This window comes from Macaca fascicularis, chromosome 12 (genome assembly GCF_037993035.2).
Source record: "Macaca fascicularis isolate 582-1 chromosome 12, T2T-MFA8v1.1".
In the NCBI taxonomy this organism is placed as follows: Eukaryota; Metazoa; Chordata; class Mammalia; order Primates; family Cercopithecidae; genus Macaca; species Macaca fascicularis.
In genome coordinates, this window is record NC_088386.1 from 75,500,310 (window position 1) to 75,526,595 (window position 26,286).

General features: G+C 33.6%; 1 protein-coding gene across 2 annotated transcripts in view; it reads right to left on the minus strand.

Annotated features, from left to right (window-relative positions):
- Positions 1 to 3,402: 3,402 nt before the first annotated feature.
- Positions 3,403 to 26,286, minus strand: part of CWC22 (CWC22 spliceosome associated protein homolog) — a 63,355-nt gene continuing 40,471 nt past the window's right edge. For both annotated transcript variants that reach the window (XM_005573619.5, XM_065525714.2), the window contains 9 exons: positions 25,118 to 25,222; positions 23,789 to 23,870; positions 18,545 to 18,605; positions 14,413 to 14,490; positions 13,665 to 13,817; positions 11,909 to 12,036; positions 10,306 to 10,407; positions 9,992 to 10,212; positions 3,403 to 4,865 (listed from right to left, as the gene is read on the minus strand). In XM_005573619.5, the coding sequence (XP_005573676.2) occupies positions 4,282 to 4,865; positions 9,992 to 10,212; positions 10,306 to 10,407; positions 11,909 to 12,036; positions 13,665 to 13,817; positions 14,413 to 14,490; positions 18,545 to 18,605; positions 23,789 to 23,870; positions 25,118 to 25,222 (1,514 nt within the window). In that variant the 3' untranslated portion in view covers positions 3,403 to 4,281. The remainder of the gene's footprint in view (positions 4,866 to 9,991; positions 10,213 to 10,305; positions 10,408 to 11,908; positions 12,037 to 13,664; positions 13,818 to 14,412; positions 14,491 to 18,544; positions 18,606 to 23,788; positions 23,871 to 25,117; positions 25,223 to 26,286) is intronic.

Here is a 26,286-nt window from a genome sequence, read left to right on the forward strand (position 1 = left end):
AGATCACCCACCATTTGAGGGAGGTGCTATAATTGTACCATTGTACAGGTAAAAAAACTAAGAGGTTCAAAGACCTGCCTAAATGTCAACAGCCGGAAAGTGGTAATGGTGAGATTAAAATTCCAGTCAGACTTAATTTGCAGTTGCCAAATAGTATTCAAATTAAATGGTACTAAGTTACTCTATATGAAACGTGAGTCCTTTCCTAAAAGCAGATACCTCCATTTCAGCCACAGGAACTTGTGCTCTCTTCTGCAGTATATACACAGACATGGAAACCTCTGTGTGACTTTGGGTTGTTATCTCATTGCCTCTTTTACCTGTGCCTAAGATGATCTGAAATGAACTCAATAGCTTAGTTTCTCACCATAAATCATGAACTTTGGGTGGCGGGAGGGGAAGGTGGGAATGGTAGAGACTTGTCTTCATTTTTATGTCTAGTAAACATAAAATGCATAGATACAATTAACCAACTTCAAGAAGCTGAAGTTTTAATTGGAGATATGCAATAGACTCAGAGGTTTTTAACGAGGTTTAGTAATATGTAGGTGAGTACAAATGGAAGTTGCAGAGCATGTTCAGGGCTGAGGGTACACGAGATCACAATGAGAGCCAGGAATACCATTTGGAGATGTTTCCATGAGTGTTTCAGTGTGTAATGTGAAAATGTCCATGTTAAGGGAACAGGTTTCCAAGACGTCACACTGGGCACTCTGTGCTCTCTCCTAAAGTATCAGTGGGTATTAAAGTTTGCTTGGCTGAGGAAACATTCCATGGAATATACACAGAACAGAATGAAAGAACTTGAAAGATCAGACAGAAAGGACATTTGACTACACTGGAAAAAGTGAGAATTGGTTTGGAAAACAAAGGCATCAGGATTCTAAAAAAAATCTATGGGGAAGATTTTAATCTGCTAATCTATGAGGTTTTTTTGCCGGGGTGGGGGTGGGGGATTACATATCAGTTAAGTCAAAATGAAAATGGTGTAAACAAAGCAAGTCAAGAATAAAAACCTCACTCATAACTATCATGGGTAGCCAAAACCTTTGTTTCTGATAATACATTTGAGAAATGTGAAGTAGTGGTATAAGACACAGGAAGTAGGTTGCTTTAGCTAATAGGATATGTACATCTGGGAAACAGGTACTATGATAGAAGTGATGGAAAATTACTCTGTCACACCTTGACTCCAAAACAATCAATTCATTTTGCTGTGCTGCTACTTTAACACATTTTTTTTTTAAACTATAAACGGCATTACAGACGGAAAGAAGCAATCAGAATGAACCAGTTGGAGCCTGAATTTTCTTCCAAATCTTTGCTGTATGCTGTGAAAAAAGAAAACTGCTGAATGCCCACTGTGTTACAAGCTACTCTAGGGCCTTTGACTTCATTATTTCATATAATTATCACTACAACTGTGTAAGGTAGACAGAAGTATTTTAAAGATGAATCAGAAGGTCAGAAAAGTGAAATAATTTGCCTAAGTTCACACAGCTGCTAAGAGACAGAGGTGATTCTCAAATCCTTCACTCTGGCATTCATCCTCCCGTTGTGCTTTGGAATGAAGATGATCTGAGTTAAATCCTACTACTTACCAACTTTGTGGCCTGAGCCTAATTAATTTCTTTGGACTCCAGTCTCCTCTTCTGTGATGTGGGAAGACAATACCAATTCCCCTGGGGTTGTTTTGAAAGAATTAAATTTGTTGATTTGTTCATTTATCCATTCAAATGACAGATCATGGAATGGGGGAAGTAAAGAAATGCTGGGGCAGGGATTGGTAACTGATTATAACAAAGTCAATGGATCAGAAGGTTTGCTGAGGTGAAAGGATTTCTAGAATAGTGGTACTAAAGCAGGTGAACTGCTTGGGAAGTGGCCAAAGTATGATGCTTCAAGAAGGGATATCAGAGGTGGTATGATTTGAAAGCCAACCTAAAGGGGATGAAAGTGGGAGTAGGTAGCTAGGGATGTAGAATTAGAACTTTGGAAGCAAGGAAATTGAGAAGCGGAAAAGGAATGAGCATGCAAAGTATCTAGAATTCAGTTGATCCTTAAAATGCTAACCCTAAAAATAGTGTAAAAATACAGAACTAGCAAACACAGGCAACATGTTACTTGTTTACACATTAGAAGGATGAAGGTGAAAAATCTTCCTGAGTGGCAGACAGTACATATGAATACATCATAGTTGACGCTGTAGAAATGCATTTTGAAGGCAGAACAGCATAGCTCCTCAATCCAGCTTCTAGTCTCCGCTTCTGATATAACTCACTTATACTAAAAATATTTCTGCTAGAGGTAGTTAGGTATTAATTGCTTGTATAAGAGTATACAAAATAGTGAGGAGAACACACACATAAGACAAAACACAAATTAAGTAGAATAGGAAATGTAAACAAAAATTTCCAGGCAATATTTGCTATCAAAAAACATCTGTATTTCAGCTGTTCCAAAAAACATCTGTATTTCAGCTGTTCCTTCTGCCTACATAGTTCTTCCCAAGGAATTCACATGTCTCAAGTCCTCACTGTTCAGATATCTGGGCAAGCATCACCTCATCAGAGAACTGCTCTGACTGTTCTCACTCAGTCTTGCCTTTCTCTGCTTTACTTTTCTTCATAGCACTTATCACTACTGGATATATCACATATTTATTTATTTTTGTCTGTTTACCATCTCCCACCCCTGAACTGTAAGTCCCAAAGAGTAGAGACTCTGTTCACTGTTTTATCTCTAGTACCTAAAACAAACCTGAGCAAACAGTAGAAGCTTAATACATATTAATAACATTTTAAAAATAATCTAATAACTCTAAGGTCTTAAGCACTTAATAAAATGAATGGGTTCCCATTTTTACATGTAAAAGTCATAAACTAAGGTTAAAGTGGCGAAAACAAACTAAAATTTCTAGTCTACTGTTTTTTACTTTTTACCAACCCTGAAGATGAGGATTCAGGTAAAAAAAATAAACTATTTCTCTTAGGGCTCATGGCCCACATGTTTGTTAAATCCAATTTGCTCAGCTTGTAGTTCTGTGGAATGCACTGTCCATGATAGTCCCTTCCAATGAGACCAAATTTTAACCAACACAAAGAGAAAAAACACTAAAAGGAATGTATCCAAGCTGTCTCATTCAAATGAATGCTTTTTGTGAGTTGGTGGGGAGGAGAGAATATTTATTTACATGAATTTTATTGTTATTTATATTCAAGTTAAACAACAAAAATAGGAAACATTTTGAATAAGCATATGCCCAAAAACTAAACATTAAAATGCTGGTCCCACTATTCCTGAAACCAAACATTGGCTAAAATGAACTATATGCACCTTTAAGGTGAGCAAACACAAGAAGTCTATATTTAGCAAGGAAGGTCAAATGTTTGTCAGCAAGTCTAAGATCTTAGAGGAAATATTTATTTCAAAAATAGTAACTAATGTCGTATTAATTAATCGGTTAACAGTTACAATGATGGAAACCCTTAAAATTCGTATAAAAACCAGAAATTACAGTTAGGCTGCTTGCATATTTCACAACTATATGTTTGCCAGTGATCTATTAATCTAAACTAAAAATTAAATACACATTAATTCATCAACAGTGATATAACTTCAAGGCTGAGAAAAATGCACTAATCACAAAGAATTTCAATTAAATGATATCAAGGAGTCCAGAGAGAAGAAATTTCCTGTGGGAGAAGTTCTAATTATAAACTGTGTATTGGTTTAAAGACTAACATACACCTAGCTTTACCAACACTTGTGAAAAAAATTACACATTACATACTTTGTTCAAAGCCTAATATGAAAATTGTAATAAATCCTCTACTTGAAAAAAAAAGTGACCACCTGAAAAATATTCATAACATCTCATTAACAAAGCAAAAATGTTAAACTGAAAAGGTTCACCTGTTTTGGTCTTCAGTTACAAACAAAAAAGCACTGATAATTCACTATAACAGCTTCTTAAACAATTCAAAAAAATATTTTGTCAATTGAAAAAACATCACTGAATCAATGAGCATTTGATCATTTTATTCACAAAATATAAGCAAGACTTACATCCCTTTCTAGTGAATCTTTTCAAATAATTTTATGTATAGGGCCTTGAGATGTATCAATTATAAAACATGTTAAAATGAAAACATTTTTTAAATTTACAAATACAAACCAGTACTTTATACAAGAATTCTCTATAAAGTTTGTCAATCAAAGTAAAAAATAATTTGTTTCAACTGAATATAAGGCATGTCCAGGTTATGTCATTTTGTAGAATTATTTTTGTTTTGTTGGAGACTTTTCTCTTCGCCGGTCCTGATTTTTCTTTGATTCTCTGGATTGTTCAGAGTATCTGCTAGATTTTTCCCATCGTCTCTCGGCACCATTTTGATATCTATCTTCATCACTTCTTGAGTCTGAGTGCTTTCTATTCATTTCCCTTGACTTTGATCTATCTTTTCTTCTGAAATTTTCACTGTCTTTATTTCGGTATCTATGCTTCTCATTTTCAGAAAAAGAATTTCTTCTCTCTCCTCTCTTCTTTTTGGGATCACCATACTTATTTTCTAAATCTATATGCATTTCTTGGTCTCTGTCATTCACAACTCTATTGTAGTTATTTCGTTCAGAAGGAACATCTTTGTCTGATGTGTACTTTGTTATAGAATCTCTCCAATTTGAATCTCTTGAATTTTGATCTCTGTGTTTTTCTGACCTTTCTCTCTCAGTCCTTGTTTCCTGGTGCCTGTGTTCCTGTCTTCTTTCTTTTTGTTTCCTATCATTTGTTTGCTGGTTTCTGATCAGTTTATCTACTTCTTTACTTCTGGTCTTTCCATGTCCCTTCTTTCTTACATCATTAGCTGCATGTGTAAAATAAAAGACAGTTAGCTTTTATTTCAATCTTAATTTCATAATTATAACAATCACATTTACCGATACACTGTAGGTTTATTAACTCAGATAAACTGGATGCAAAGCCAAATTGATTGAATAGAAAGTCTGATGACACAGGGTCTTACCAAATGCTTAATTTTTTTTTTTTTTTTTTTTGAGATGGAGTCTCGCTGTGTCGCCCAGGCTGGAGTGCAGTGGCCAGATCTCAGCTCACTGCAAGCTCCGCCTCCCGGGTTTACGCCATTCTCCTGCCTCAGCCTCCTGAGTAGCTGGGACTACATTAGCTGGGACTACAGGCGCCCGCCACCTCGCCCAGCTAGTTTTTTGTATTTTTTAGTAGAGACGGGGTTTCACCGTGTTAGCCAGGATGGTCTCGATCTCCTGACCTCGTGATCCGCCCATCTCGGCCTCCCAAAGTGCTGGGATTACAGGCTTGAGCCACTGCGCCCGGCCTTTTTTTTTTTTTTTGAGACAGTTTTGCTCTTGTTGCCCAGGCTGGAGTGCAATGGCACAATCTCGGCTCCGCCTCCTGGGTTCAAGCAATTCTCTTGCCTCAGCCTCCCGAATAGCTAGGATTATAGGTATCTGCCACCATGTCTGGCTAATTTTTGTATTTTTAGTAGAGACAGGGTTTCTCCACGTTGGTCAGGCTGGTCTCGAACTCCCGACCTCAGGTGATCTGCCTGCCTCTGCCTTTTAAGAATATACAATATTTCAAGCCAGGTGCAGTGGCTCATGCCTGTAATCCCAGCACATTGGGAAGCAGAGTGGGTGGGGGACAGATTGCTTGAGCCCAGAAGTTGGAGACCAGCTTGGGTAACATAGTGAAACTCCTTCTCTACAAAAAATTCAAAAATTAGCCAGCTGTGGTGGCATGAGCCTGTAGTCTCAGCTACTCAGGAGCCTGAGGTGGGAGGATCAACTGAGCCTGGGAGGCAAAGGTTGCAGTAAGCCAAGAATGCACCACTGCACTCCAGCCTGGGTAACAAAGTGGGACTCTGTCACAAAAAAAAAAAAAAAAAAAAAAAAAAAAAAAAAAAAAGGGAAGGGGAGGGGAGGGAGGAAGGGGAATATATAGTATCTCAACATGAGTTACTAAAGTAGTGTTTTGATTTTTAGATTTAAGACAGTAAACAGAAATTTTATAGCAAGTGTAAAAATTTTAGAAAGTGACTCAAATGGTACATTTCTACTTATCAAATTTAATTCAAAAACTGAAATTCCAGCCCATAGTGTGTTATTCATAGGAATATTATGTCAGATCAAAATACAATGATCACCCAAACTAGCATTCACTTCCTAAACATAGGAGGAGTAGAACAACTGGGTTTGCTCAACAGCATGAATATGTATTTCTCAATGAAAGGCCTCTTCCTGTAAAAACAACAGTTCTCCCCTCTGGTTATCAGAGAAGTACCAACAAGAGCAGACAAGTTAAGATTTAACTTAAAATCTTAAGATTACAAGTTAAGATTACAGGCTTTATTAGAGACACAAAGGCTTAATTTCTGAAGAAACTCTTCTGAAAAGACCTCGAACAATTTGATTTTGCTGATATAATCACAACTATAAATACAAAATGGTTATACTGAAATAACTTACCACTTTAAGCAATACAACAAATTTAATCAGTTTATCTGTTATTTAATTTGGGTGCATAAATCAAAGATGCTAACAAAAATTTCTGTCAAATTCATACATATGCAAGAAAGAGAAAATATGATAGAAAAGTGCCTCTTGTCACCCTAACTCTACCTAAATCTCACTGTACCAGCCTCTATTTCTTCCACTAAATGCCTATCTTTGGCACATGGTACGGTCAGTTGGTTTGCCACTAAGGACCTATTTCTCTGGTTCCTATCAAACAGCTCAGCTGAGCTGCAGCTACCCAAGCAGAAACCATCTGGCTCTGTGCTAAACCAATGTCCCCCTGATTCTACTGTACACCACTGTCAGGCTTTACTGATATTAAAACCCAGTCATACAACAACAGGCAATCTCTTCTCCCTTTGCTATATTTGCATTACGGTTTCCTAATTTTGGGGCAGTTCATACAGCTTTTATGCTATTTAATATTTTATTAATAAAACAAAGTTCTCTACTGAAATTGTATGAGAGGGCAAATTAATTTTGAATCAGCAAGCTTCCTTATTGCCGCAATTCATGCTGTGTTATCATCTGTTCTCAAAATGGATACCATGAAATAACAAATTCTGTAGAATATAAAATGGTGAATGTTAAATGAACAATGTTTGTATACTTCAACTCAAGAATAAAAGTTCCTGTAAGCAAACAATCTTTCTCTGATAATATAAAAAACAGCCCCACAATTCTGGATGTTACACAGTATGTAAAACACTATGAAACATAACAAGCCTTGGAACAAAGGTGTAAAGACTAGCCTTTCAACTTCAGGCTACAGAAGAAAGTATTGATGCCACATTTGATGAAATACTGCAGCCAAACAAAACAAAATGAGAAATGACATGCACGTAGGATAAGCAGACAATCCCTTATTTGGACCAAGATACTGCGATGAAAGAAAGTAGAGCTGACCTTGGGTAAAACAACACAGATCTTTTCAGAAACTGTGAACCAGATCAAACTTTGAAAACATCTTTTACTACAGCATTTCCACTTCCAGGTAGGATAGAGAAGACTGTGGCAAACCTGTGGACCTGCTGAAAATAACTAGAAATGCCAGATACAATTTTAAAATGTTCCACTGAAAAACGTTGAAAAGCACCCAGAAATCAAGTTGAAGGAACTCCTATTTGCCAAAGCTAAGATGATTTGAACAAAATAAATGACAGTATTGGACTTTAACCCACAGGGTAAGATAAATAGCCATGAGTCTATATTGATATACACAGTTGACTAAATAAATAAATGAGGGAAGAGGGACAATGCTTTCTTACAGAAGAAATTCAATTACTAGATGTAGAAGAAAACAGACAAATAAAAAATCACCATTAGGAAAACACCATAGTAAAAATAAGTGTTGTAGACAAGATCCAAAGATGGATGTTAAAATTGGTGAGTAAAAGCTGGAGGAAAAAGAGATTTGCATAGTATCAAGTTATCTCCCTACAAGATATTTTCACAGAGAAAAATAGTTTCCCTGAAGACATCCAGTGACCACCACCTTACTCAAGTGATCAAGGTTGCCACCCAAAATAAAATTATGAACCTGTTGATAAGATGCACTAAGAACAATATATTGTTTCTAGTGTATTCTTGCCAAAAATGTCTAATCTCATTCTAATAATGAGAAGACATCAGACGAAACTCCATACTGAGGGACAGATTACAAAATAAGTGACCAGAGGACTTAAGGAAAGTCCAAGAGGAACTATCATAGAATACAGAAAACTGAGAATACAATTAAATGCAAGCAGAAACCTGAAATAAGGAAAAGGACATTAGTGGAAAAACTGGTTTTCAAATCATATCTATAGTCTAGTCAATAATGCTGTTCCAATGTTAATTTCCTAGTTTGATAAATGAACCAGGGTTATGTAAGATGCTACCATTAGGGGAAGTTGGATGAATATGGAAATTCTCTGTACTGTTTTTGCAACTTTTCTAAGTCCAAAATTAGTTCAAAATAAAAGGTTACAGTTACAAACTAAAAAACATAAAGGCATTAGAGAGCTAGTGGAAAAACAAGGACTAGAGGGGCCAAGATGCAGGAGGAGGCCGAAACATTGAGAAGTAAGCGATGTTCTACAGCCACTTTCTCCCTGGGAGCATCTGCTGATTCAGGGATGCAACTGAGGGACAGAAAGACACCAGAGCTCCGGTAGCCCTGCAGGGCTAGGCAGACAAGAATGGGACTGGTTATTTGCAATACGTATATGTGCAAAAGATATCATATCTAGAATACACAAAGAAAACCTATAAATCAACAGAAAAAACAACTTAATTAAAAAAAAATTGGTAAAATACTTGAGCAGTCACTTGACAACAAAAATCCAAATGGCCAATAATGTATAAAAACTAATGAAGTTAAACATTTCATTAGTTGAAATGCAAATTAAAACTAAAACCACAATGTAGTACCATCACACATCCACCAGAATGGCTGAAATGAAAAAGATGGTCAATTTGAAGTACTAATGAGGATAGGAGCTACTGAAACTCTCATACATGGCCGGTGGGAGTGTAAATTGGAATAGCCACTTGGAAAACTGACAGTATTCACTAATGCTAAATATATGCACATTTTATGACACAGTGACTCCACCTATAAGTACATACTCAGTAGGAATGTGAATAAATAAATAAGGTCATCAAAAAATATGTACAAGAATACACATGGAAATATCACTTGTAAATCTAAAGTCTGTTGAGTAAAAATGATAAATATATATTGTGGTATATTCATATAGTAGAAAAATACACAGCAATATGAATGAATTAACTATAACTAAATGCAGTAATGCACCTAAATCTCACAAACATAATGGTAAAAAAAAAAAAGGCCACACATAAAAAAGGAGCCTATAATACATAATGCTAAAGGTAACAACAGGCAAAATTAATTTATGAAATTATAAATCAGAATAGTAGCTGCCATGAGGATGGAAGGAGTAGTAACTGGGAGAGGAAATGCAGAGAACTTCTAGGGCACTGGTATATCTTGATCTGTGTGCTAGCTCTGCGGATGTGTTCCCTCTATAAAACGTCATATAGCATCTGAGATCCACACTGAATGTACATGTCAATTACAAACAGAAAGCTTTAATATTAAAACACTAACATTTATTTAAAATAAAAACATCAGGATAGCTCCTATAAACTAGATTACAAACATTATGAATGGATGTTTCATATCAGTCATCACTCAGATAAGTATTTGCCAATGAAATACTTTCATTTCTATTATGAGGATTGCAAAAGGTAATCCCAGCATTATAAATGTTGTACTACAGACTGCAACAATGATAGATGGGACCATTTATATTAATTGTGGCTTTTAAACAACTGATCTCTAAAACAAATAAGCAATCAAATTATTTTCTTCCTTTATAAATATCAGCAATGTATTTATTAGAAAAGAGCAAGCCAAATTACAAATGAGCTTCAATACCTGAGGCAGAGCTATGACTACTGATGGATGAAGAGTCGCTCTCTTCACTGGAAGACTCTGAACTGCTATCACTGCTGTCAGAATCAGAGTTGGATGAGTCAGACTCTGAAGAGGCGGACGCTGAAGAGGAAGAGGATGGGGAGGATTTACTTTGCTCAACATCTGGTTTCTGTGCCACGATGACTTTTGGTGTATTTTTGAGATGTTCACGCAGTTCATCCCTAATTTAAAATATAATCTGTTAGATTCTATTTCAAAGACAATTATGAGATAATTTTATAATCTGAAAATAAAATTCTGAGAACAATCCTTACGTTAAACCTCCAAGACCTATAGAAGTAAAGAAGTTGATGGCAAACCGAGTGTTTCTTGGATTATCTCGGGGTAATAATCCTTCAAAGAATGGCTGTAGAGTTCTAAAAAGGAAAAAAATAAAAGAGAACAGATTGCTTAAAGATAAAAAGGCAAAATCCTTAGTCATTTTTCAGATTTTTGATATATTAAATTACTAAATGAAATACAACCAAGTAAAGTTGATGTCACCTATTAGGTTAGGCTACGTGTTATCTAAATGAAATGAGTAGGGTCAAGTAATAATGTACCAAACTTGATTTCTATCATTATACAATGTAGGAGGTTTTTAAAAAAACCTTTTTTACACACGCAAAGAAAAATATATACACGTATGAATATATAGTATACATATACACACATATGTATATAAAGTATATGTACAAAAAATGTTAAAAACCTCCTCTGTTGTATGTACACATACATACACATATGTAGAACTGTGCAAAGTACTGGGGGAGAGGTGAAAGTAGTCAACAAAAGGGAGAAATCAAGGATGAAGACCATGTAATTACAGTATCTATGGACTGAGACAACAGAAAGACACTAACAAAACAAGGTGGTTTTGGACATTTGGTTTTCAGCAATGCACTGAATAACTACTCAGTGGAGTCAGAAAAAACTTTCTCATAGAAAACGGTAAAATATAAAAAGAATGATTAAGAGCTTGCCAGATAGATCAAGAAGACACGGAAATGCCAACAGTAGAAACCGAGGTAAGCAAGCATGAAAGAGCCAGATGTGTTTCACAAACTTGGCAATGTTGGTGTGGCTGGAGTACAGCTTGCTGAAGAGAGAGAAGATGAACCTGGTCAAGTAGACAGGGACCAAATAAGTAAGTATATGAAGCCAAGAGAAGTGGATGAAATAGTCCAGAGACAGTGTGTGGAACTCAGGAACACTGAAGAGGCAGGCTGAAGAGGAGACTGAGAGAGGAAGTGAGAAGAAGTGTGGAGCCACAGTGAGCAGGTGGTCAACTGCGTAAGTGAGGCACAGAAGTAAAGAGGCATGCGGCCTGAGAAAGACAACTGAATATGACAGGTGGTCACTGAGAAATCTGAAAAGATGATTTCAGTAGTGTCAATGGAGTAGAAGTCAATCTAAGTGGCAATCTGAATAAATAGGAAATAAGAAAGGTGAGAGAGGATTACATAATAGTCCTGAAATAAGGCTCTAGTTCCATGCAATAGACTTGAAAAATTATTAATAGATGAAATATATATTCAAAATTGTCCACTGATAATATTAGTTATCATTCTAAGGCTTAAAATTAGGGTAAAAAGAAAATAAAATTATAAATATCACTGGAGAATTCAAGTGAGCATACAAAAATAATTCTGTATTTTCTAAGAAAATTTAAAAAGGCATTAATTTGAACTCCATTTAAACTAAAAACCACCATTAAAAGTTGCACGTTGTCCTGTGAGACATAACATGAGATTCATAGTGATTAATGTCCTAGGGGGCTTAGTACTTGTTTTTACAATCTTGGATGGGCTTATATCTGCTACAATGAGAGAAAACCAGAGGTCAGTAAGAATAAAAAGTGCTTAATGGCAAACTTACTCATCCTTTAATCTTGCATTAAGTTTAGGAAGACCCATGTATTCACACAGTTCCTGGAAAAATATTTTGACAAAAATTCTACTGGATGATGTAGTGGTTTCTTCACTCAGTTTTATACATTCAAGAACCTGAAAATTAAAGTTTAAAAAGACAAGTATATTTAAATTTATAAAAGACAGGACAGAGTGACCAATATTTGTAGGTTTGTTTCTCAAAATTACTATTTATTCCCATCTTCAACCAGAGTTATCTCTGAATATCTCCCCTTAATGCTGATACAAAGTTTAAAACTTCTCTATACTAACTTTCAAAATGTTAAGATGCTACAGAAATAGATTTCATTCTCTGTTTTGAGTAATGTGCTTTTTATAGCAGGGAAGATATCCTCTCTTGAGCATATAATGGTAAAGATTACTAGCTCCTATACCTTACTCATCAAAATGTGGTGTATATGAGGGTTTGGGGCAAAATGCCACTTAGCACATTAGACTACAATTTTGTTTACCACACATATGATTAAAAAAAAAGACAAAGTATGATGGTTTATTCTGAATATTAAGACTGTGGCTTAAAAACTGAAATGCCTAAAGAAATATTTTTAGGGCAAATAAAAATAAAAGTAACCTCCAGTTTTTATGGGTTATGTGTTCGGGGGGCCCATTAGTTAATTGTTTAAAATTCTCATTTCATTTTCTCAAAGAGGGGAAAAAAGAAGTCAAAAATTATTACAATTAGTCTCCTAGGTTAGATTACAAATGCCTATTAATGCAGCTGGACATACTTGGTACTTAAAAGTACTATAAAAATCTAACCAATGTTTATAAGTTTGAGATATTGCTTCATTCTACCATTAGTACGATGGCATTCTACCATTAGTAGGATGGCATTCTACAAGATAATCCTGTTCTTTCCTCCTGCCTCCTGGATGTAATTTCTCCTCTCCTCTTCTCTTCTCTTTCTTTCTTTCTATTCCTTTAGCAATTTTGCTTTTCTTAGAATCTAAGACTTTTTATTTTGTATCATTGCTATGGGCATATCTTACTTCTGATCTTACACAGTAACCCTCCTGAAAGAAGGGGCCATGTATAATTCACTTTGAATACCCAGCACCTCTCTCAATGACTCAGTATATAAGTGGTGGCTAACTAACAGTGGTTGAATAACAGCTGTAAAATAAATGCCAACTTAATGAAAGCATTCTAAATTTCAATCCAGTGCACATTTCCCCATCAAGAATGTATCTTTCTTTCTTCTATGACTATAGGATATCCTCTCTATAGCTTACCCAACTTCAATGTCTGCTAAAAAGAACGAATCTTTCTAAGACAATCATTTTTCTTAAACCCAACAAGAGGATCCACGGAGAGTTATTCCCTTAGGAATCAAGGGAGAGTAATTCAGAGACACATTTACCACCAAAATAGTGGCATATGTGGATGTGAGTGTGCGTGCATGTGTGTGTACAAAGAGAACACGAAAATCTGCAGTATTTTTCCTGAAGACACTCCTAGCCATCATATTGAAACACTGGCATGTTTGGACAGTTAATATAATACAAAGACAGTATTTCTCGTGTATTACTTACCTAGCTTTCTGATTCCTTATTACATGAAGATAATCTTAAAGACAGCAGTTCTACACATTTCATTTTAAAGCACATTTCATAATAGGATAAATATAGCTAGCTTATACCAAAATCTATTTGAGAATAATAGGGAATTAGGAAGGAAGTATAAATATTGACCCATGTACTTACACTCCATGGAAGTGAATCGGTGTATAAAAGGTGAGCAAACATCTTAGCAACATTTCTCAATTTGTTTGTTTCCAGGCGATGGATGGTATCATACTGTTCTTTGAATATACTTTCAAAGGATTCCATGTACTCTTTCTTCAGCATGCAAAATCGCTAATAAATAAAAAATCAGTACCATTAAAAATTGAATGTTAATACAATTATGAGCATATTAAATCCTAAATTTACTGAATCAAAACTTAATATGTTTTATATTTTCAAAGAGCATATATCACTAAATCCTTTTGTGCCATTTGATGCTCAAAAAAGAAGTTAATATACATGGTTTATAATTATCTGAGATTTACATGTTAAAACAAAATCATACATATAGCTGATCACATGTGGGTAGAGCTTAAAGAAATATTGTAGATCATGCTTTAATTGAGCTGCCTGAACATGTACTTGACTTTAGAAACTGCTCTGAGATTTTGAAAAGACAGTATTTAATTGTTCTCTATTGGGAAATTGTTACAAAGCATGGAAAATTCCAAAAAGTTCTGGAAAAGTGATATGCAAAGTTAAAGGACTGCAGAAATGAAGCAGAAAAAGAGGAAGGTGAAGACAGCGGGAAACCTGAGGAAGGAGAGAATAATTTGCTTTTAGCAAAAATGGTAATATGTTGTTATATGAGGCCAGACCATAAAGCAGAAATAATTAATTTACAATATTTGTTTTAAGAATTCCCTTAGTAGATGCTGGAACTCACCCCAGCTAATAAGCCAAAAAATTTTTCATATGTCCTCTGTTGGGCACAGCAATCAAGTATCATGTTGCAGAGTTCTTTCTATTTGGGAAAAAAAAATACATTAATGATTCAAAACACAAAGAGACTAAATATTATATAATTTACTAGTATGATAGTGACTGCCTGCATTTTTAAATAAGGGTTTAAAACACTTCAAAAACTTTGTAAATAAAATAAAAACCTCAATCTATGTTAAACTCATAATTTTTTAAAGCCTTGGGTCCGGCTGACAGTCATTTATGCTTCCACAGTCATTATACTAATTATATTAATTATAAAATTCTAAATTCATGATAAGTATGAACCATATCAAGAAACCTAGTATAGGAAACAGACATATAAGGGAGAGATTTAATACACTGCATTCTTTAAGGATTCTATGCAGAATTCTTTTAAATACAGACTCACCAACACAACATCTAACAATTCAGTTACATATGTCCCAAGGATATAAACTCAATTGCTAAGGAATATATTTAGTATGGAAAAGGCAGACCATTATTAGTCTTTACAGAGGCATAAAAGGGTACAACTTCAACGTTAACATAAACCACCCTTTGGTTGATAAAGAAACATCAAAAAACACTCTGTGGATGAATTTTCTCACCTCAAAATAAATGTTATTCACATAGACTTATCTATATGGATCTATATGAATAAATGGAATCATTCCATACCTACTAGTATATTGTTCCAATTAGCTATTCAGGTGCCATGTAAACCTCTCTGAAAATTCTGTTAAACTAATGGATAAATCCCCAGTAAAAAAATACTATCACCACAGCTGATTTCTAATTAACAAATTAGTTTTTAAATTAATATATTAATTCCTGAAATAATTCAAATGAAATATGTATTGATTATAGCAATGTCATAGATGAAAAAACTCAGCAACATAAGGTGAAGAGACAAAATGAAAAAAGGTATTAATTCATCTGATTAGTGTAATCTCTTTCTATAAAGATTTATCAGAAACTTAAAACAATTTTCCAAATAGAGTAACTGTAATATACTTGCATTGTACAAACAGAAAGCAAGCCTATAAAAACGTGTTGCTTTTTAATTTTGACCTTTATATTTTCAATTAACAATTTTGACATTTTGTCTTATTTACTAACACAGGATACAACCTAAGTAAAAATAGTAAATATTTTTAAAAATTATATCATTAAGTATTTACTGCATATATCTATGTTAACGGACATGTCAGAGACTCCAGAGGAGGACTTAGGGCAAGAAGTAGGAAGGGAACCTTGGAGAAGCACAGAACAGATACTTTAGAATTGTGCTGTCCAACATGGTAGCCGCTAGCCATTACAGCTAATGGCTATTTAAATTCAAATTATGTTAAATTATACATAAAATTAAAATTTTAGTTCTTCAGCCACGTTACTAGTCATATTTCAAGTACTTAAAAGCCACATGTGACTAGTGGCTACTTTACTAGAAAGTGCAGAATATAAATACTTCCATCAGTACAGGAAGTTGTATTGGACAGCACCGCTTTAGATACTGATACTTAGGGAACAATCTACTCAAAGCTGAAAGGCCTCACTTTACAACATAGAGCTGCCTACTTTCAGATGCCATTATATTGTGCTACATATATGTAAGTAAAAAATATTAAAAATATGTATTATATTATATATAAAATTATATGATATATATCATATATTATATATTATATGAAAATATAAAATATATATAAAAATAAAGATAAGTGTCAAGTTATCTCAACTAAATGTTTATAAATGTGTAAGTTCTGAAAAGCTGTACATTATCAAAATTTCATACAGTACTAAAAACTAAAAAAATAAGGTTTTTCTAAATTCTACCAAATTATGTTAACTTCATATATGAAAATTCACTTTCAACTTTTTTTTACCAACATCGTATTTTGTAATATAACAGTTAATCAGGTTTTAAGCAACAGAGCATGGTAATATGCTGATAGCGCTGCTATGCACTACTTGCAAAACAAATTACCTTCTTCCCTAGACTAAATGCAATTATAAGAGTTATTCCCTCTAGCTTATAATAATTAAATATTTTAACATTTTAATTAAGTGTTACAGCAATTTTAGGAGTCTTTTGAAAATAAATGCACTAAGATACTTTTCCAAATATTATCAAAATACACTGAGGTTATTTCTGGAATAACTATCTTCTCGATTAATATTAATACAATTTATAATGGCTTAATTATCTTCCTCAAATAACATGACAAGATCATACAGTAATTTCAGTGACAATCATAATTGTAAAGGTTTTAATGTATTAATTTATTTTCTTCCAGCGATGGCATATCAAGTGTGGCCAGCATACAAACAAGCACACTATTACTAATATACCAATAACAAAACTTTGAAAGGGAAAAAAAGGAATCTTTTACATTTAAACAGATAATTTTTTCTAAAAATTCCATATCACTATATTTCAATAATTAATGTATATTCTAGAATAAAGACTGGCAAACTTTTTCCGTAAAAGGCCAGATAATAAATATTTTAGGCTTTAGAGTCCATATGATCTCTTGTCAAAACTACTTATTCTATGGCTGTGGTGTGAAAACAGCCATTGACAATATGTCAATGAATGAGTCTTTTTATTTTCCAGTAACACTTTATTCATAAAAACAGGCAGCAGGCCTCCGCCGCAGGCTGCCAACCTCTGTAACACATAAACATTTTTAAAGGCTTAAGACAAAGAATTTATATCTAACAGTAACTTAGCTCAGATAATCAAGAAGACCTAGAAGAACTAGAAACTGAACAGCCCATCAGAGCTGATACATTCACTCTGGCATCTGTGCCCGGTTTACCGCATGTAAAGCAAAGTGAGAAAAATACAATCACAAAAGCTTTGGCTCAGTTTCTAAGGATGTAATATCTAGATGGGAAGGAAGTAATATATATAATACACATTAGAGAAAAAAAAACAGAAGAAAGAGCAACTTTATCTACTTAATCTGATCTTCATTATCCTTGGCATTAGGGTTCTGATACTTTGAAAAGTGAAGTATACCAAGCTGTAAGACAGTGAGTCCCATGGGGCCAAGATGGAGCTATCTTGTGGTGTGACTTGACATATAGTATCTGCTGAATAAATTTTCATTAAAGGAACAATGAATGAAGGCTGGGAGTGGTGGCTCACACCTGTAATCACACTGCTTGGGAGGCCGAGGTGGGCGGATCACCTGAGGTCAGGAGTTTGAGACCAGCCTGGCCAACATGGTGAAACACCATACCATCTCTATTAAAAATACAAAAACTAGCCAGGTGTGGTAGAGGGTGCCTATAATCCCAGCTACTAGGGAGGTCGAGGCAGGAGAATTGCTTGAACCTGGAAGGCAGAGGTTGTAGTGGGCTGGGATCATGCCACTGCACTCTAGCCTGGGCGACAGAGGGAGACTCTGGCTCAAAAAAAGAAACGAAAAAATTATATAAATTCTTCTACATCCAACTAGAGCAATGTAATATGTGCTGTGATCTTTATCTTTTCTACCGCAAAGAATGCATTAGTCGCAAGCTTGTCCAACCTGTGGCCAACAGGCTGCATGCAGTCCAGGACAGCTTTGAATGAGGTCCAACACAAATTCATAAACTTTCTTAAAACATTATGCTATTATTTTGCAATTTTTTTTAGCTTATCAGCTATTTTTAGTGTTAGAGTATTTTATGTGTGGCCCAAGACAATTTTTCTTCCAATGTAGCCCAGAGAAACCAAAAGATTGGATACCCCTGCAGTGCATCCAGAAGATGGACCACATAATCCATTAAAGAACAAATTTCCTACTATATTTAAGTCAAAATTTGATTTACAGGCAACTCAGAAATTCTACGTAAAGTGCAGTGTTTCAGAGACTCTCTTTTTACCATATCCCATTTGAGCAGAAAATTTAATTCCCTAGAGTGAGCAATATATCTGAAACACCCTAAGCTCTGTGTTATCTTAAAGTGATATAAAACCTACATTAAAAAATAAATATTTAGTACCGAGGTATTGCTTCAATCCACAAAACTTACCCATTAACAGCCTTAAACATTTTTAAAACCAATATATGCATTTCCTACTAGAAAAAGTATTAACATACTGTTTGGCTTTCAGGAAACTCCATTTTCAGCAATTTGTGAGCACATTCTTCAAAATCTAAACTGTGGAAATGATCACAATAGGTTAAAAGCTTGCAACATAGACTGTACACTCTTACACACAAGAATCTTACTTTAATAACAGTTTTAAATCATCTTTTTTTACTGCAATTTCATATTGTTGTACTGCATATATAAGGAAAATTTCATATTGTTGTACTGCATATATAAGGAAAACATAGCTCTTAACTCTACAGAGAATGAAGTGCCAATACATACAACATGGATGAATCCTTGAATTATGCTAAGTGAAAGAATCCCAACACAAAAGACTACATATAGTATGATTCCATTTATACAAAATGTTCAGAAGTGACAAATCCATGGACACAGAAAGTAGATTAAATGAGTAGAACGTGACTGCTAAAAGGCTCAGGGTTTAGTTTAGAGTAATAAAAATGTTCTGGAATTAGACAACGATGATGGTTGTATAACTTTGTGAATGTAATAAAACCACTTGCAGTCATGCATCACTTAATGACACGGTTATCTACTGACAAATGCATACTTAGGAAATTTTTTCATGTGCAAACATCATAGAGTGTATTTACACAAATCTAGATGGTACAACCTAATATATCTAGGCTATATGCTATGGCTGTTGCCCCTAAGCTACATCCTGTTCAGCATGTTACTGTACTTCTGAATACTGTAGGCAACTGTTAACACAATGGTAAGTATTTATGTATCTAAACACACCTAAACATAGAAAAGGTTTAGTAAAAATATGGTATTATAATCTTATGGGACCACCATTGCCTATGTGGTCTATTGTTGACTGAAAAGTCGTTACATGGCGCATGACTGTAAATGTGCACTTTAAAAGGGTATCATAGCATGTGAATAAAATCTCAATCTTAAAAAGGCAAAAATAAAAAAGAGGCATATGCAGTGAATTGTATTACTCTCTCAAACCAACCAACTTCAAGCCATAACTAATCAGATAAAAGGGTTTCTATTCTATGTGATTTTCTTCATTTTAAGAAACAAAACACATAATGTGTAAGTTTCTCTCATTTCTGCAATCATATAATGCTTATCAAATGTTTTCCCACTACAAACCGGTCACTCAGGTATGACGGTAGTAAATTCTTAAGTGTCAGCAATACCTTTTCCTTCAAGCATTGGAGGATAATAACTGTACATAAAGAATTTATTAAATATTCTGACTTGATAATCCCATATTACAGGACAAATCTAAGTACTCTAAATCTGGGTAACCAGGTCCAGATCTCGAAGAGTGCTTCCCAATGCTCAAGGTTTTCAAGAGATCTGGCTGTTCTGTTCTACATTTAGTTGTTAAATAAATCTAAGAAAGAAAATGATCAATAACTCTATTCAAAAGCTTAGATAAAACAACAAGTAGAATGGTTAACAATGAGGACAAAGAAATAAAAGCTTTTAAAAGTAAATACTTTAAAAAATAATTGTAACTACATAAAATTTTTAAGAAATACATTCTTATTCACAAATATATACCTAAATTAGAAACAACTGGAGGTAAAAACACCTATAGGATAGTATACTGATTTAGGTTTATACATAGGATTTTAGAAGGATTTAGAGACAATCTAATTTGACTCATTTTTACAGATGAGAAAAATGAGACTTAGGTATTTGTATTTGAAACTTGCTCCTGGCCATATAGTCCCAGAAGTAGAACTTGAACACAAGAATATTTATACTTTCTCACCCAATATTTCATAAGGCTATAATTAATACTTAATTTGAAAAGTCATTTCTTGAAATGTATATTACATGTTTAGAGAAGCCAGGAAAAGTCCTAATTAAGGCAGGAGCAAGCACAGGTCAAGTTTCCCTGCTTACATTAAAATCTCAGTGTGGAAGAGTAAATGATATATTATTCTATCATAACTCTATCTACTTTTACTAGATATTGCCAATTTCTTATATTTTTCTATACTGATTCCAAGAGATGAAAGACGTTCCAGGAGCTCAGCATGACGTTAGCGCTTAATTTCTACTTTTACAAGTTAGCTTGGTTCATCTTAAAACACAGGGCATCCACATTTTATAAATACCACATGTGAAAATAATAAATATAAAACAACTTGCAAGAAAAAAATATGCTTTTACCCACTATTCATATGAACAGAATTTAAAATATCATCAGTATAGTTCAAAGAGAATTAGCAAACTCAATTTGTTAATTGTTTATTGATTCAGAAATAATGCTACTATATTTGCATTTCTGTGGAATGCCCACATCCTTACTTTTGATAACATATCTTAAAATCATCACTAACTAATGATTATGGACTTAGTTTTGCAGTTCATCCGTATTCCTCAGCTTCTATTACTTATAGGGTTTCCTAAGCACAACAGGGTAATAATCCAGGATGGTACAAGGCAATGAAATAAAAAAGAAATCTACCAGGAAAGAGATTATATAACAGATAATATTAAACAGTATATAACATTAAGATTAAAATACTAAACAGTAATTGATACATTTTAATAATACAGTAAAACCAAAAACATTTAAAACAGATGTGTCTTTTTTTTTTCCAGCTTTTTAAGAAAAAGAAATTAGCACTGCAACAAAATCCTGAAATTTCTGAAAAACAATCAAGTAGTTGATGAAGAAATATTACTACTTCCCTTTTATCTACTAAGTGAAGTATCAGGGAGAAAGTTAGCTAAACGACAGTCTGTTTTCTTGTTCTCGTTTTATTTTGAAAGTATTTAATGACCTCCTACACCAACATGGTTTTTAGGTTGTACTAATTATAAATATTAAATGAATTAAATTTTCTTGATATTTTAGTTCTCATCTTAGGTTACTAAACCAAATGAGTTTCAGGTTTAACACAAATTAATAGCAATTGAGGAGAGGGTAAAGAAAAAAGAAGACATTTACTCAATCACTGTCTTCTTTACATGATGCCAGATTTCAAGCTGTGTTTACACAGTTTTGTTGATGTGTCCAATATCAGAAACTTTAAACAGGTGGGGACGTGGTAGTCCATCTCCCTCTGATGTTACAACTTCAATAAAATAAAATCAGACTAGAATATCGTTTAAAAGCAAGAACAAACAGGAATGCTTTATTTTTAATAGCAAAGGCAATTGTGTAGTTTAATGTTTTATGCATATAAAAAAGGGTATTTAAGGAGCCATAACAGAAAGAAGATAAGACTACTAGTGAGATTAGTCAACACAAACAAATTTAAAAAATAAAATTTCCACACAGTTCAGTTGCCAGAACTTAGTTTTTGTTCACAAGATTTTCAACATTGGACCGTTTAAGATACCCTCATAGCCACCTGGCTTGATGATTACATCCTATTTCTGATTTTTAGCCTGGTATATAATAAACATAAACCTCTCCTTAAGATAATCAGTGTTGATATATTAACATATTATTTCTAGAATCTGCCTATTTTGACAGCTAAGAAAATACTACAAGCACAATTCTATATAGTTATATAGTTTTTATCCCACTTAATATTACATCAGACTGTTTGTTCACATTTAAAACAACTCTCTATTAACGTAATTTTCAGTGGTGGCAGACTGGACATTTTGACTATTTGTGGTAGAAAATAAGACTGTCTCCATTTTCTTTTTTTTTTTTGCACCAAACAATTCTGTATATAATTATGTGTCCATATTTACATCTTTAGGAAATACAGTAATGAAAAACAAGGGTCAAATAGCATGAACAATAAGCCCTTGATTCATATTACATAGCAGGGTGGCTATAGCAAATAACAATGTAGCCAGATTTTGAAGGTTGTTACCATAAAGAAACGATGAATGTTTAAAGAAACAGATACGGTAATTACCCTGATTTGATTACACAATGTATAATCATCCATAGGGTATAAACATGTACAATTATTATATGCCAATTATAAATATAAATTAACTAATTAAAATGAATAATGTTTAAAAAAAAATAACAAAAAATCCCCAGAGAAAATCAACATATAGGACAGGAATTACTGCTACTAGCACGGATACCACTATGTAATAGTGGCTATTACTTGTTTTTTAATGCTTTAATTTTTCAAGTCTTCTGTGTGATTCAGAGATTATCAAGGTTATGCTTCTTTTAAATAATTATTCAAAGAGTTCCACTGTAACTCTTCAAAGTTAATGTTAACTGTAACACTTAACACAGTAAATCTGCTGCTCACAACTGATGACTGTTGGATTTCTTAAAAAGGACAAACAAATGAAAGGTCAAACCCCAAGAATATTTACCTCTGACAAAGTATTTCTCACCTTTCACTTCAAGTGTATATGAAAAAATATTTAATACTTTTTAAGTGAAAATAGGTAAAGGATAAAGCAAAAAAATTCCCAACCAATGTTTTGCTGTTTAACATTCCTCTATTTGAAGATAAACCTAAAGCCAAAAAATGTTCAGACTGAAAACAGATGACTCCTACTTATGAATCATTATTGCTATTACATCATACTAAATGGAAATATACTAAACCTAGTAATGAAACAAAACTGAGGAAACATTTCTCCTCCAGTGTAAAATGTAAACACTGTGCCCATTACATCAATAGGTTGATTCACATACAAAGTACCAGATGTACTAAGATTTAACATCCTCGTTTATTTCTCTTCAAAACCAAATTCACAGCCTTCAAAGGGAATAGGTTTTGTTTTCATGACATCACATCACACTACTTCTTACTTAGCATTACTTCAAAGAGTCCTCAAAATCTTCCTAAGTCTAATTCCTATTTCTGTTCATACTCATTTACATCTGCAGAGCAAATCACTGTCCAACAGTCTTTGCAACAGTGCTTCTTTGCCTAGAATCAGAACTAGAAACCAAATTTTAAAAATGTTAAATATTAAATTTTCATTATACAATTAGGTACTCTGCTATCTTGTAAAACAGAATTATTTTCAGGTTTTTATTAGCGGCACTTAACTATAAGAAATGATATAGTTAAAAACCCATTTAATTAGGTAACACAATTAGACCTTCCAATTAAGTAAAGACAATTTTCCTATAAAGCAAAGAACCAACAGAAGGGTACCATGAGCTTGGGCATGGGATGGGGGAGAGAGGTAGGTAGTCTATGAATGCTGAAATGGCGTTCGGTTTTCTGTTATGAGACCCTAAAATGAATCCCTGATCTCTTTACCCATCCCTTATCAAAAACAAAAAAAGGATGAACTGAGACATGATGCCTTACCTTGACTGAATAGCAAGATAAATTGTACGACGAAATGAGACCAGGTTAATTTCTGTTTTGTCATGGATAGTCACTTTTTGTCCTGAAAGAACCATAACAAAATTACAAAACTGCAAAAATAAATGTGAAGAATTTAAAATGTATCTCTGTATAGCATTTTCTTCAAAAACCTATTTAGAATCAATATAAATTTAATAATTATTTTTTACTGTGTATTTATAGAATTCAAAGTAACTATTTCAAGTTTTTTGCTATATCATGTTAGCTCAAAGAAGTCCAGAACCAAGCCAAGAAAACTATTTTTGTTTCTCTGTTATCTGCTCATTTAGACACTATAAAAGGCTGTACTCTTGCTGTTGTTTGGTAAAATATTATTTCTAGAGTTATAAACAATATCTTGATAATTCAGACACACTATATAAATCATGGGTAAAAATTCAGTTTCAGAGAACACTGGATCATCACAACAGGCTGGATGAGTCCAATATAAATAGGTGTATTTGTTAAAATTTTCTCTTATTTAATGCACGAAAACTTTCCTTATAAATATTTAATAGTTTTTATTTGAACAGTATTTTCAAATAAAACAAGGAAATTCTAAAGTAAAATGTAGTACATGGATAGAATTTTAATAAAAAAAGTTGGAAAAAATTAAACCTATTTTTACAAAATATGTTATAGAACAATTGTACTATAAGACAGAAGTATTTATTATATCCTAAAAGGCAAATGTATACTTTTAATATCTTCACACATGCAATACATGTAAATAATGACCAGTTTATGTATGTTCTGATGTACTAACTGTGCCTTAACCACAGTAAAGTTCTGAGCTTATTTCTGTGAAATAATGTAATCACAGCTGAAGAGGAAGAACATACTACTACTGTGTAAATATAGCTTTTGGCCTCTTCACTTTATTTTGCCAAAATGAACAGCAAATATGCAGTCACTCTCATTTGTCACATTCCTGCCATGGCTACATAAATCACATGAACTCAATATGAAAACATGTTTTTCACTGTCTTATACACAAAGGCATAATATACTAAATTAAAATTGTGCTGACGTTAAAAAAAGAATTTAATACTTTTTGAGCAGTTTCTCAATCTTGGCAACACTGGCATTTTGGGCTAGATTACACCTTGTTGCAGGGGGCAGTCTTGTGGTTTGTGGGCTATTGAACAGCAGCTCTAGTCCTCACCCACTAGATGCCATCAGCAGCCCTCCTTGCTCTCCCCAAAGATTGAGAACTATTGTTTTAGAAGATTACATTAGAATTAATTTTAGAGTGTCTCATAATATTATTTGAATACACTACATGTTTACCTTCTTCATCTTCTTCTCCCTCTTCCTCTTCTTCTTCCTCATCCTCTTCACTACTCCCAGCATCTTGGTCTGTGTTTGAGTCAGTGTCTCCCTCATCAAGAATTTCTGTAAAGTACAAAGTAAGTTTGGGAAAAAAACAATGTGCAAGTAATATACATGTATTTTATTCTAAGAAGATAATTCTCAGTTCGTTGAAATCCACTGTGGTGTAACAGTTTATTAGCCAACAAACATAACCACCAAGCCTCGTGTTATTGCCTAGGTGGTCAAAAAGCATTATAACTGATTTGACTAGAGAGAGCTGTATGTATCACTTTTCTGCCACATAAAAAGTGCCCATGAAACAAGGAGATGAGAAAAACAAAAAGTAGATGAAGGTTTTTGAAAAGAACAAGAGCACTGGAAAAATATTAGGAATAGAAGCTAGCATATGGGAGTCAAAATATTGTTTCATCATCAGAAAGAAGACAGTCCATTATAAAAAGTTAAGGCTAGATACAGAAAACAAGAATTTACGCTAAGAATGTACTTGGAAAGACAAAGAAGGGAGAGAAAATAATTGCATAACTTAGTGTTCACTTGAAATAAATAGTAATGAGATTTTTATTAAAATATATACCTACTAAATTGAATATTACAAGAAATTCAAAGATTTTTCATACATAAAACAGAAACAGAAGTTTAAAAGCCTTTAAGACAATTGGTAAGACAAGCACTGTATTAGATGATCACTTTTAAAAATACAAATGATATATTCAGAACTGGATGAAAATAGTGATGTATATGAGACTACATAAGGCCAGTCATTATGTTAAAAGCAAACAAATGACAAAAACTAAAATTATATTTTGCCCAATGGTGCTCTGTTAGCCTGATAAGATTTTGCAAACAGGACCAACTCTTTACTTTTGCATTTCTATTATAATCAGAGGGCTTTTAATACAAAGTTCTGGGATCAATTCACTTTAAGAAAAATTCTAATTTCTTTATATTTAACTAAGCAGTAAAAATCAGGAGACACATAACGAAAGTTAGCAGAGAACTTCACATTATGAGAAACAAATCATTTTACAAAAATGAAGAGTAGTCATTCAGCCCTTATCTGAAATATAAATCTCAAGAATATTTCGAACAAATGTGAATTTAAGAGATAATCTAAAGTATCTAGT